General features: G+C 44.5%; 1 protein-coding gene across 1 annotated transcript in view; it reads left to right on the forward strand.

The window, feature by feature from the left end:
• The window catches only part of PMS2 (PMS1 homolog 2, mismatch repair system component), a 124,146-nt gene that overhangs the window by 37,436 nt on the left and 72,733 nt on the right, over positions 1 to 13,977 (forward strand). The window contains exon 2 of the mRNA XM_078665148.1: positions 760 to 899. Within this exon, the coding sequence (XP_078521274.1) occupies positions 760 to 899 (140 nt within the window). The remainder of the gene's footprint in view (positions 1 to 759; positions 900 to 13,977) is intronic.

Below are 13,977 nucleotides of genomic sequence, written 5' to 3' on the forward strand. Positions count from 1 at the left end.
TTGAGAGCTTTTTGTGTATTATAAGTAGCCCATTTGGTCCCAGTAAATTTAGCTGTCTCTCTTCACAATGCAATCAAAGCAAAGGAGTCCGTTGCTTTCATTGGCCCATTAATTTTGTGTAAAGGCTTGTAGCGTAGTGCAACTTTCAAGAGTAAGGTAGGCGGGGGCACATAAATTTAACTGTGTTTTTGCCCATGCTGCTTTGAATCTCAGTAATTATTAATTGAGGTGTACCTGTGCTCTGGTGCTGTCCTTTCACTCAGTGGTGTGGAGACTGACCTTTCAGCATGTGGCAGAATGACTGAAAAATATTTCCCAGTGTTGGGGATATGGTATGAAAATCAACTGGGAAGACAGGTTGACAAACAGACTTCTGTGTTCTAAAATTGCTACATTCTGTTGCTTGACACGAAGTTGCTGAGGTAACACCACATTAAAATAAAATTGGAGAAATGACAAATGCCTACACACAAATCGACTAACTCCAAGGACCTGTGCCTTCACTGATATTAGCAACAGGTATACTGAAAGCCATAGAATAAAACACATTAGGTTACCAGTTGGTCCCAGTGAAGAACATGTCTTCTGAAGACAAGGCAAATCTAGGTTAATCTAACATCATATTAAAATACGGTTTGTTTGAATTGTTTGATAAATTTGTTGAAAGACTTGGTTGTGAACAATATTTATGGAAAACCGTTTAGACTTTTTACTCAGAAACTATTAAGGGAACTAATTTATTTATCTGCTTTATTTTAGTACAGAGCTTGCTAAAGCGATTAAGCCTATTGATCGTAAATCAGTCCATCAGATCTGCTCTGGACAAGTTGTACTCAATGTTGGCACTGCAGTGAAAGAACTGGTGGAGAACAGTTTAGATGCTGGCGCCACTAGTATTGGTAAGTTTGAACCTTTCACGTATTTCCGTTTTAATCATATTCATGCTGTTCCCAAGTGCTGTGCTTTTAATATCAAATAATATATAAAATCATAAAGACGTTTATTAAAGATTGAATCAGTTAAATATATTTCTAAAGTTTTCTTGGACCCAAGATTAAGGCGTCCTGGCATAAATGTGTTAATTATTCTCAGGATAAACCGATTTAAAGACATTTGAGGAGCCAGGTTATGAGATTCTTAGGAAACAGAGTAGTATATGCCAGCCCTATAAGAAGAAGGCAGGGGCCAAGCCTTGATGGTGAGACCTGAAAAGGAATGTCTCTGCTGCTGGACAGTATGCACCTGGAGGTTTACCAGAAGGTTAACTACAGAAGAGCAGTGCCTTTGATTACCAGGGTATTGGCGGAACTGATGTTGGATAAAAACGAAAAACACTGTTAGGAATAGCCACATGATACAGAAAAAGAGAGAGCTTGTCCACAGAAAACCAGAAAAGGGAGACCAATTTGGAGGAGTTGTAGACCTCCTTTTGTTGTACTAAGGCAGACGGCTGAGTTTTGAGCGAGTTGTAATGTCAGAAGAAGATACTGAGATAGACCAAAAAATAAGTAATTGCTTAAATCCACGTAGAATACAATAATTGTGTGAACAACTCAACCGTTTTAGGACAAAAGGGAAGAAGAGGTAGACTTTCCCAAGAACTTTGAGAAGGTAAAAGCAGATAGACCTCATTTTAAGAATGAAGAATTAAAGAATTATTTCAAATGTGAAAAAATGGCAACCAAATTACAAGTTGTGTGAACTGGTTTGTTAAGTGCGGACTCTTGGCCTCCATCATCAATGCAGGGGTTATGGAGGCTACCAAAGAAAATTACATCCTTATTAGAATTCAGCTTTAATGAACTGACGTGTATCTACCTAATAATAGGTACTATGAAGTCTTTGGAGCTCTTTTGAAGATTGAACTTGTATTCATCAAGCTTAATAATAGGCTGAGCATCATTGGCATATGCAAAGAATGTCAACCACAGAAGCATGTGAGAGCAGCAAACGGGCATGGATAAATTGAACATATAGGATAAAGGGCAGATTACTGCAGACTTCACAGTTGATGGTGTTAAATTCTGATTCTCCTGGAGTAAGAGAAATAGCATAGGAGCTGTTGGTGAGGGGTGAGCCTTGCCAATCTAGTGCACAGTCTGTCATTCCAGCCCCCGCAGAAGACACCTGAGGAGGGTGGAATGGGAAACCATGTAAAAGGCCACAGAAAGAATGCAAAAGCTCCTCCTACTTGCACTGTGAGATGAGAAGATCGTTCATGCAGGTCCTAGAATGGCCTGTGTGGCATGAGATTCTCTAATACTAAACTGAGCCCCGCCCAGTATCTGATGGCCCTCGATGAAAGAAGTAAGGTAGTCATTAACAGTACTCTCAGTTATCTTAGTGGGAAAAGGTAGAAGGAAGATAGGGCTACAGTATAGTAGAATTGGTTATTTTGTTCTTTAGAATGGGTTTCCTTGCTATCTGAGCTTTCCCTTGAGGGAATGATTGGTTACAAAGTTTATTAAAAGTCAGGATAATAGTATTGTTATTAACCCTAATTTTCCATGTAGGTCGCAGACCTAAAGGGGAGTCTCGGTGGATATAACACAATTGGCCTTGATGCCAGATGGAATAGCAACATAAAAGTGCATAAGGAGAAGCTGAGCATCAGTATAAACAGGGGCTGAATTTGAAACAGTAATACAAGACTTGCCAAAATAGGCATTGGACAAAAAACTGCAGTGATCTGGAATGTTTGTAGAACAGTATCAAGTTTGTGTTGCATATAGTCCAATAAGTCAGAGCACAGATATAATGAAGGGGTATAATGTTATGTCCTGATGCAGGATTGTAGGTTAATCTCAACAACTTTGAACACTTCTTACTTAATTGGATGCCAGGCTAATGTGCTTTTGATAAAACATGGCTCTAGCTTTGTGCGTGAATGTTCTGTACAGGTTTGTGTAATGCTTTTTCATAGGATTGTTAGATTTAAAAAACAAACAATTTAATTGATTTTTTTCTAATCAAGTTTACAATTTGTACATCGTTGCCAACAGATCATAACATAACAGGTGTATTTGTAAAGCGCACGATTACCAGAATGAGTGCAGGCGCTGAATAACAGATGTTTATTGTTACCCAACTCAATGGTACTCATTTTATCGACCTCAAATGGATGAAAGGCTGAGTGGACCTGCCGGGATTTGAACCTGTGACCATGAGGTCGAACACAGGCCCCTGCAGTGGTTGCTTTAGTCCACTGAGCCATCGGACCAGGCTCATCAATATTTGCAATGTAATTTGTGGATTAACTCATTACATTGATATTTCATATTAATGTCAATGTATGCTTTCTAGTGCAGTACTCCAGATATCTGATAATCATAATTGTACCTAGCATAAACAGTGAACTAAACGGTGGTTTACACACTTAACTCCTCCCTTTTTTTTGTATTTTTAAAGTTTGTATATAGCGCAAACTAGACCAGAAGCTATCGGGTATTAGAGCACTTTACATTAGCACCAGTTTCGTTACATAAGGACACATTAATTTTTGTTAGGCATGGGGAGATTAAATGATTTGCCCAGAATCACAGGATGTTGGGCGTCGTTGCCCAGACTCGAACCTGGTTCCCCAGCTTCGAGGATGGCCGCTCTAGCCGTAAGGCTACATCCACTCCCCAACTCCCTACTTTCTTGAAGCTAATGCCAGAGGTGGGGCGTGGGGAAACTAAACCCTACCAATAAGATAAAACGAGAGGAGAGTACCTAAGGTCCTCCAACAATAATCACAGTGGCTCTGGCAAGTCTATTGTCATTCACATCAGGTGGTGACGATCATTGACCCCAGCTGTTCCCTAGCATTATTGAGGTCTTCCAAGTTCCTAAGTGACCTTCTGATTACTTCATATGTTTGGGCCAGGCCTCTCCAGTTATCTGTGTGGATGCTCTACGCGATCATTGCTTGTATCCTTCATTCAGCCTGTAAGGGTTAATAATTCTTCATCACTATTGAGACCAAAAGGCACTCATGTTCTCATCTTCATGGCAAAGAGAGGGTCCTAGAGCACACACAAACCATAACCAACAGAGATGAAATGTATCCAGTGGCACAGCATTTTGCCTCTACACTTCTTCTATATAGACCAAGTTCCAATAACAGAAAGAGGAGGAGATAAAGTGAGGGCCTTTAGAAACTTGAAATCGAAATATATCATCAGGATGAGAACACGAGTGCCTTTTGGCTCGATAGCGATGAAGAAATATGGACCCATATAGGCTGAATGTAGGATACAAGCAACAGTCGCATAGAGTGAATCATTCATCTATTGCAGTAAGGACAACTAACTTTTACAGATTAGTCCTCACAAATAGATCATAGAGCACGTAGTCACTTTCGTAGGTACACATAAGCATTGTTATGAAAATGAGAATGGATCTTTTAGTAGTACATATATCAGTATAGAGAAGCGATCTATCCAAGCACTTTCTATAATATTTTTATTATATTTGGGATAAGGCACAATAGGGTAAATTAGAGCACACAGTCTCTTTATTTGATGTTTTCTAGCACTGCCACTTTCAAGAGTCTCTAGACAGACTAGGTGTGTGGTGTAATATGTACTGGTGCAGAAATGTATCATTTTGCAACAGCAGCCTTATAACAGTCTGAATTAGCACTAGGTCACTTTCTTAAAAGCCCATTCAGGGCATTATATCGGTGCAACATGTGGATGGAGTAAGGCAACTCTACGTTGGTTTTACATATATTAACCCCTACCGCGTTTTCCCGCTGTGCGCTGAAAAAAAAAATGGCTTGTTTATGACAAAGCCAGCTCGTCATCCGCGCAGCGCAGGTAACGCTGATGACGAGCTGGCTTTGTCATCAGCGCCGAAGGGGTTAACATATTTATTCACCTCACAGCTCAGAAGGTTTTAAGAGGTTCTTTAAGAGGAAAAAGGGTTGTATAGTCTGAAGATATAACCATCACAATAAGACATAGTATTTTATCAATGACTCAATGTTTGAGGAGGAATCCATATAGGCCTATACAGGGCAAGATGACCAATATCGTGAATGTATTAATCTATATATTTTTAAATGAATATATTTTTATTACAATGTAGGATTTCTGTATAATGAATTATATTATTGTGAAGTAAATAATGCTCAATGATCATATAATACTAACCAATAGGAATCTGAAATAGTTAAAACCTTTTGAATGTAAGATGAGAAAGATATCTGGTAAAGCAAGAAAAATACTCGTTATAAAATAGCCACGCCAGTGACACACGTAGGATATTGAATAACAATGGAGTCCTTTGTTTGTGGCGATCACATCTTTGCTGTCAAGTTTGATTGGTTTGAATAAAAGCGTGCACTACAGTAAAGACGCTGACATTGACAAAGGCCTGTGAGGCTGAAATGGGTATTGTCCGTTTGCTGGTGGTTTTAGAATAAATAATTTTGCAACAAGGCTCTCGGGTACGCAACGATTCCTTTGGGAGGTTGTAAAAATTGAGCGCGGAATTGCCTCTGCGAATAGCAGCACCCGGCACACTAGAGAGTCTACTTGGTGACCTTGGAAACTGATATATATATATTTCGTTTTGGGAGAAGGGTGAGGGCGGAGGGTTTACATGGTCGCAGTAGCCACTGTATAGTTATAGTTAGGGTTAGCAGAGATAGGAATTCCTTGAATTTTTGCTCGCTAATGACTTTGCCCACGTTTGAGGACTCACCGTGAAACTGTGCAGACCTGTAACTATTTCTACATTGACAGACAATGTAACGTTTTGCATTGACTTGTAAAGGCGGAGCAAAGAAAGAAGGGGTTGGGGGTCCCAAAACGCATTTTTCCCCAATGCATTTTCAATGTATTTGTTTATGCAAAATTATGAAACTATCTCAGTACATGGAGATGGCCAGTCATTAAGGGCCATATGTATAAAGCTGTTTTGCGATCGCAAAACACTGCGAATCGCAAAAAAATGGTGTTTGAGATCGCAGAACAGAGAATCCCTATGTATAAGAGCCATCCTGAGTGCAAAATTGCTAATCGCAAAATTAGCGATTAGCAATTTTGTGAGGCATAGATTCTGAGAATATTTTTGCGGACGTGCAATCTGCGACACACCAATTGCGAAAAATCACACAATTTATAAGTACTTAAATTGCGAATTTGCAAAATGAGATGCATGAAAAAATCGCAATTTGCAATTTCACTAAATTCGCAATTTTGCTAATCTCAATTACCACCAAGTCTGAGCAGGTGGTAACCAGGTGCAACCTATTTAAAGAGGCCCACAATGCCACAGGGCCTTTCCACAATGGCTGGGCTGTATGTGATAGCCAGGAGGCTGCAAATCAGAGCTGCTGCACAGAGAAGGAGATCCCAGAAAAGGATCTTCAGAGCGCGCATTACCCTGTTCCAGCGGACTGTGGAGGAGATCCATGTGAACTACAGGCTGGACGAAGACAGCATCCTGGACCTAATAGCAGAGCTCAAACCCATACTAGAACACCCCACATGCAGGACACACACCATCCCCACCTATGTACAGCTCTAGTGCTCACTGCACTTACTGGCATCAGGGAGTTTTCAGGGGGTGATTGCCACAGCAGGTGGGGTCTCCCAGAATGCACTGTTGCGCTTTTTCCACGCTTTCCTTGATGAAGTGGTACAGAGGCTGCATCACCATATCCAATTCCCCAGCACACAACAGGCACTAGACCAGACCAAGCAGGAGTTCTACCAGATAGAAAAATTCCCCCACATAATTGGCTGCATAGACGGAACCCATTTCACTATTTTCCCCCTCACAGAATGAGTATGTGTTCAGGAATCGCAAGTCCTACCATTCCCTGAACATACAGGTAGTGTGCAATGCATCACTGACATAGTTGCGAAATACCCAGGCAGCACCCGCGACTCATTCATCTTTCGCCACATTGGTATTCACCAACGACTCACAAATGGAGAGTTTGGTGAGGGCTACCTACTAGGTAAATGCATTGGTCACAAGGACACACCAGTAAAGCACAGCAGTGGCAGGACAGTGTTTAACCTGATTCTTCTCACTCTGCAGGTGACAGTGCGTATGCTGTCCGTGACTTCATCCTGACTCCCTACCTGAATCCAGCTACCGCTGGGGAACTGAGGTACAACAGTACCCACACAGTCACCCGCTGTTCCAATGAGAAGACATTTGAATACTCAAGAGTCATTTCCGCTGCCTACATAAGAGTGGAGGGGAACTACAGTACAGTCCCGAGACATGTTGCAAAATCGTGATCCCGTGTGCCATGCTACACATCATCACCACCAGGAAAGACACCCCAGTGGAGGTCACAGATTCAGACTCATCAGATGAGGAGGGACCAGCTCCAAGTTGCAGGCCAGCCGGTGGTGTTGGTGCGGCTGCCGGCCGCCAGAGGCAAGATGAGATCAAACAGAACTATTTCTAAGTGAGTAATGATGACACAATGCTACAGATTGGTGCATAACTGTGTTTTTATTTCTTTCAGCGCAGGAAAGTTTCCGTCGCAAAGCCTGATGTGCACACTATGCAAGTAAAATGTTCTTGCACATGTTAAACACACAGTGCAAGTCTTTTTCACAAACATGAGTCAGTGTGCAATGGGTTACCTCACCCATTGCCATGTGCCACTCATGGCTCTTCAACGTGTGCGTGCACCGCTCATTGCCCCTCGCTCAGGGCGCCCACTGCCCTCCCCTGAGGCATCGGTTGCTCTCGCCAGACTCACACTATGACGTCTGTCCTGTGGGATGGGTGAAGTGATGCTGGTCCTGCTAGATTGCCCATCATCCTCCAGTGAGCTGAGGGGTCCTGTGCCACCAGTGGCTGCTACCCGCAGCTGGTCCACCGCACATGTGACTTGTACCAGGCCTTGGCTACATCCTGGCTGCAGTGTGCCATCTTTTGCTGACACTGCGACGTGCCTGCACTGATGTGGCAGTGGACAGCCGGTTTACAGCCTTTGTGTACATGTCCAGGCGAGTGTGGAGGAGCTGACTCTCCCTGCGCCTAGCTGCACGGTCTCTCCGCATCTCTGTGCACAGTGCCTCCAGGGCACCCGTCATGCCCATGAAGCCCACCCCCATTTGGCGCTATATTGATTTTATTGCCTTTGCTTGCAGGCGCTGTACCGCTAGCATGCTGCCTTCAAGCCCTGCAAAGACTGTGCCTTCGTCTACGGCAGCTGTGCTGGTGGACGGGCGTGCCCTGCGCCTGGATGACATTCCTGGAGTGGGACGGGCATGGGACTGTGCTATATGAATTGAGGGACGCTGGTCCTAGACTTGCTGATCCTCCACACTTCGGTCCAGTGGATCTACCTCCAGTGGTGGCAGTGGTGATACTACGAGGCGCCGTCTGCATGTCACCGGGATTACTTGGCTGCCTTCCTCCTGCTCCTCTTGCCCTGACTGTTCTTCGGTGTGGGATGCATCCTCTCCTTCTGCCATGGGGTCCAGTGTTTCTGGTGGTGCTCTGAATGTAAATGTACACTTTAATTTGGTGTCCTGCCTCACATTGATTATGCAATAAATGTTTCATTTTAGAGTTGCATGGGGTCCTATCTGTCTGTATTTTGCCTTTCCTGATACACACATTCTGATTGTACCATGCTGGGTGTCACTAATCCACTGTTTGGTGTGGTGCATGTGACTACATCTCCCATAATGCATTGATGTGTGTGCTTGTGTGCATGCACTGGAGTTGCATTCGTGTTTGGTGCCTAGGTCTTTCCTGGGTGTGTGGGTGAGGTAGTGATGTATCAGGGGAGTGATAGCATGCTTCTTACCTTGTCTGGTGTTTTGGGGTTCGGAGCTGTCCAGGTCAGCCACGCCACTCACACTCTCCGGCAGCAGGGTGCCCTCAACCAACACCTCCAAAGGAGTTGAATCAGTAGCAGCGGACGTCCCACCACCGGTCTTTCTTGCCTCAGCCAGCCTTGCAGCCACCTTTACTTTGTATCTCTGGCGCATATCATACCACTGTTTCCTGAGGTCTTCTACGCTGCGGTGGGTTACGCCTATGGAGTTCACGTTCTCCTGTATGTCTGCCCAGATTTTCCTTTTGCGTGCCTCTGGCACACGCAGTGATTGTTTGTCAAACAGGAGCTCATGGCTCACCACCATTTCTTGTATGAGCACCTCCTGCTCCCTTTCACTAAACCTGTTTTCTTTTCCTGGCATTCTCCACCTGCTGCTTGTCCTGTGTGTCCATGCCTCCTCACTCAGAAGCAGTGCACAAGTGTCTCAGCTCTCCTCCCAGCCTCTCACTCTGCTTCTGGCAATCAGTTGCAGCATGGACAGTCACACTTCCTGGTTGTGATGTCATCAAGCTGCACCTGAATTTACGATTAGCAGATTTGTAATTCCTTATTTGCGATTTCGCAATTAAGGAATCGCAATTTAGGTATTCACATTAATTTTCTGCTAATTTTTGGGAATCGCTAAATATTAGCAAACTTTTATTTACATCCGGTTTTGCGATTCTCAAAATGCGTTTCGCAGAAAATTGCAATTTGAGAATCGCAAATTCTGGTTTTGATACATATGACCCTATATGATTGGATAATGACTGCCTTTACAAATGTTATAGGCAGCCATGTTGTTTTATCACATTTTGGCTGTATTCTGGGTTAGGGGCCTAGATCTAAACAAGGATTAGGTTTTATATTTTTCCATACCTATTACCACTTTACCGAAGTGGTAATAGTTAGGAAAATGTATTTATGAGTTACTATGGGTTAGATGTAGGTAAACTACATTTACAGATTCTAAAATACCGAATTTTACCGATTGGGTATTTTAGAATCGGTAAATGCTATGTAGGTAATTAATCGGTAAGTATTACCGAATCGGTATTCCATAAAAGGGGGGAAACATTCAAAGGTGGCAGGGTGTCACTTTGACACCCTGTTGCACCCCTGAATAGTGCATGGGAGCACATGTGACACACATACATGCCCTAAGGGCATGTATGTCTGCCACATGGCACTGTTATTAAATGTAAAAAAATTCTTTTTTTTAGCGTTTTCGAAATGTACCACCTACTTTTAGTTGGTGGTAAATAACGAATCCTGAAATGGGAAAATCACTCATTAAAGTGCTCCCTACATTGTGGATTTGGTAATTTATCAATCGGTATTTTAAGTAATCGGTAATTTACTGATTCCTTAATTACCGATTCGGTAAATTACCGAATCCTTAAATAGAGCCCCTACATCTGAAAAGCCTAATTCCGGTCGGTAACGGACGAAATTCGCTAATTTCAGCCGTTACCGACCGCAATTAGGCTTCCTACATCTGGCCCTATATCTTTTAAAAACAATTTACGGATTACCACAGTACCATCTAGGATGTACAGCTGTACTTAAATAAATTAATAAATATGTAAAATATGAAAACCACTATAATACTCTATTTCACAAAAATAGTGTGCTGCAATGTATTTGCAATTTTTTACATATTTGATTCTTTAAGAAAACTCAATGCAGTGCCGTGGTAGTGCCTACAAATAGCGGGGCTACTTAAAAAAATAAACATTTATGAAAAAAGGGCACTTGCAAGTTACTAGCTCTGTACTCCCTAAATTGTTTAAAATATATAAATACACTGCCCTACCTATTACCACTTTAATAAAGTGGTAGTAAGTAGGGAATATCAATAAAACCTACTTACCCATATTTCATGCCCTAACCCAGAGCACAGCTAAAACTAAGAATATGGCTGCCTTTTTAATTTTGCAAAAAAATCATATACTGCTGTGTCATCTGCATGTCCTACTTTTGTAGGGAGCTGGATTCTTGTTGCAGTACACCCCCCCCCCCACACACACACACATTTTGCCTGGTATTTGATGCAACTTTGACTAAAGAGTACTGGGGTTCCAAAACTGTACAATTGTTCCCTCAATTGGTAAGACCTTTAGCATCCTCTGTAAGTCCCTAGTAAATGGTACTCCTGGAACCTAGGGCCTGAGGTACTAAAGAGGGTCCCTAAGGGCCGCAGCATGAATTGTGCCACTCTAAGGGACCCCTTACCAAGCTCATGCAATGGCTGCCATTGCAGGCTGCGTGTCTTGGTGCAGACAAATGTGAAAACACGACATGTCACACATCCCTGTGTGCCATGTACCCTAAAACTGCATGTAATATTTGTAAGTCATCCCTACAGCAAGCCTGACTGCACGAAAGCAGGGTTGCTGAGTATTCCATGTGAGGGAATACCTGCATGAGCAGATATGCCCATGTGCTGGTCAGTCCTATTACTGCCAGTACAAGTGACCAGGAAAGACATTTTAAAACCTGTGCTGGACATTGGCGAAAACAAGTTCCCCAGATACATGATGGCTTCACTAAAGATTGGGAATTTTGGTATCATACATCTCATATTAATGACCCATACTGATTCCAGTGATGGGTTTACCAATACATGCACCCAAAGGGCACCTTAGAGGTGCTTCCTGAAAACCTACCAGCCTCTGGTGTGCTCCCTGACTGGTTTCTGCCAGCCTGCCACCCGAGACACTGTTCTAACCTCCTAGGGTGAGAGCGGGTTGCTCGCAGGAGACCCAGAACAAAAGCCTGTCCGGGAAGAGGGTGTCACATCCCCTCCCACAGGATGACCTGCTGATTAGCCTTCCTAAGACGGCAAAGTTCAAAGAGCTGCCACCTTTGAAATGCAATTCTGGCTCCCTCACAGGAAAGGAAGCCGACCCCCTTTGTCCAGGGCCCCCTTGGCACATCAACAGGTGGGAAAATCAACGAGTTAGGTAGGCATGCCATCATCAGGCTAGTACTACCCCTTAGGTGAGCTAAACTGAGGTGTACAGTACTTTTCAGAAGTAGCCATCTTTGTAACGGCATGCTTAGGAGTTCTGGGACAGGGTTATGCCCACTTTCCAAAGAAATGGTCATATAGGGGACATAGTTACCCCAAGGGTCGGTAGCCCATTGGCTACTATCCTACACTCCCCTAAAACCCCTAAATTGAGTATTTAGGGGAACCCCTGGCGCCAGAAGAGCAGATCCTGAAGAAAGATGACGGATGAGAAGATTCACACGGCAAGAACAGACCCAGGTACTGACTTTGGACCAACCCTGCGGGGCAACTGCTGACTTCGCCTATTGCACCAAAAGTTGGCTTGTCCTGCAGCTGCTGAGTCCCCAAAACCCGGGAGACCTCACAGTCTTTGCCCAGGAACCAAGTCATCCTGAGGGACAGCAGAACTGTCCCCTCCATCCTGCAGACAACAAAAGAAGGATCAAGAGGACTCCGGCCCACTAAAACCCAACGCCGCCAAGCACCACTGCACCCGAGCCCCCCAGCCCGTGGCGAAGTGGACCAATGGTGTCAGTGTGGTCCTCAAGCCCTCAAGGTACCGAGTTCACTGTGGAGTGATTCCTTGTGAACTTCACGATTTCACCTGCAGCCTCTGTTAGCAGGCCCTCTCACCCCAAAGACTTTCTGTACCCGGATGCCCCGTCCCAAGGAGAAGAGGACCAAAGGTGTCCCCACGTCCCCCAGCATTACAAGAACCAAAGCCACTTGATGGTTTCACTAGGCTGGTCTATCAGTACCCTCCTGCAGCCTCTTCCTATGGCGACCGTTCTCCATAGGATAACATTGAGCACCCATGCTGTTTGCACCTTGCATCCAGCTGCCCTAGTGCCGCTGGTGGTGTTCTGCTAGTGCTGCCTTGGACCTTGCCCACCACTCACCTTAACTCCTGGAGAAGGGTCCCGTAAGTCGCTGACAGGAACTAGTAAACCGTATATGATTTTTCTCCCATAGGTTAACTTTGCAGAACTCACCAGGGTGAGACCCGGTAAAATACCGGGACCAAATGGTCTACCGGCAGAATTTTTTTAAATGGGATCAGACCTACTGACCCCACATCTCCTATCTCTTTTTAAAAGCGCGATTGAAGAGGAGACCCTCCCGCCTGATCTGCACAGAGCAATCATTGTTCCTATACATAAAACTGGGAAGCCGCCGATGGAATGTGCTTCATACCGTCCCATTTCACTCCTGAACACGGAGGCGAAGATCCTAGCAATGGTACTGTCCCTACGCATGAGAAAAGTCATTACTGACCTGATAGACAAAGACCAAACAGGTTTTATGCTCGGAAGGGTGACCCGGATGAACCTGCGCCGAACCCACAATTGGATGATGGAGGCACTATCCCGCGCACAACCCCATCTCCTACTCTCCCTAGACGCGGAAGAGGCGTTTGACGCGGTCCACTGGCCTTTTCTTGAGGCTACTCTAATTAGATTCGAATTTGGGCCATTGTATCAGATCTGGGTGCGCTTACTGTACACGGCGCCGGTGGCACGAGTGAGGGTGAACGGTCGGCTGTCCCGCGAATTCCCAATACAGAGAGGCACCCGGCAGGGGTGCCCACTCTCCCCGCTCCTACTCGCTCTCACAATAGAAATAATAGCATGTGTGGTACGACAACGTCCAGATGTACGAGGGTTTAGACTGTCAGCGGCAGAGGTAAAAATTTCCCTGTACGCTGACGACATACTATGTTACCGACCCTGAAACTACCCTCCCCATCCTTTTTGAGGCACTGAACACATACGGCACGTATTCAGGATACTCCATCAATTGGCACAAATCGGTCATATTCAGTCCCAAGACGGGGTACGATTGGCCATCCCTACCCCACACTCTGCAGGTAGCGACCCATGGTTTTTGGTACTTGGGGATCTATTTAACACCGGACAAGCAGCGGTCCTATAAGGAAAATATACACCGTATCCTCCTAGCCTTTGAAGAAGATGCCCAACGCTGGAGGACACTTCCCCTCACTATACTAGGCCGAGCGGCCATGTTCAAAATGGTCACGCTCCCAAAATTTCTGTATGCTCTCCAAAATGAGTATTTCCCCCTCGCGCAACAAGTGTTCCAAGCGATTAACGCGGAACTAAGATCTCTGCTGTGGTTAGGTAAACAGCCCAGAATTGCCCTCGCTACGCTATGC

This window comes from Lissotriton helveticus, chromosome 10 (assembly GCF_964261635.1).
Source record: "Lissotriton helveticus chromosome 10, aLisHel1.1, whole genome shotgun sequence".
In the NCBI taxonomy this organism is placed as follows: Eukaryota; Metazoa; Chordata; class Amphibia; order Caudata; family Salamandridae; genus Lissotriton; species Lissotriton helveticus.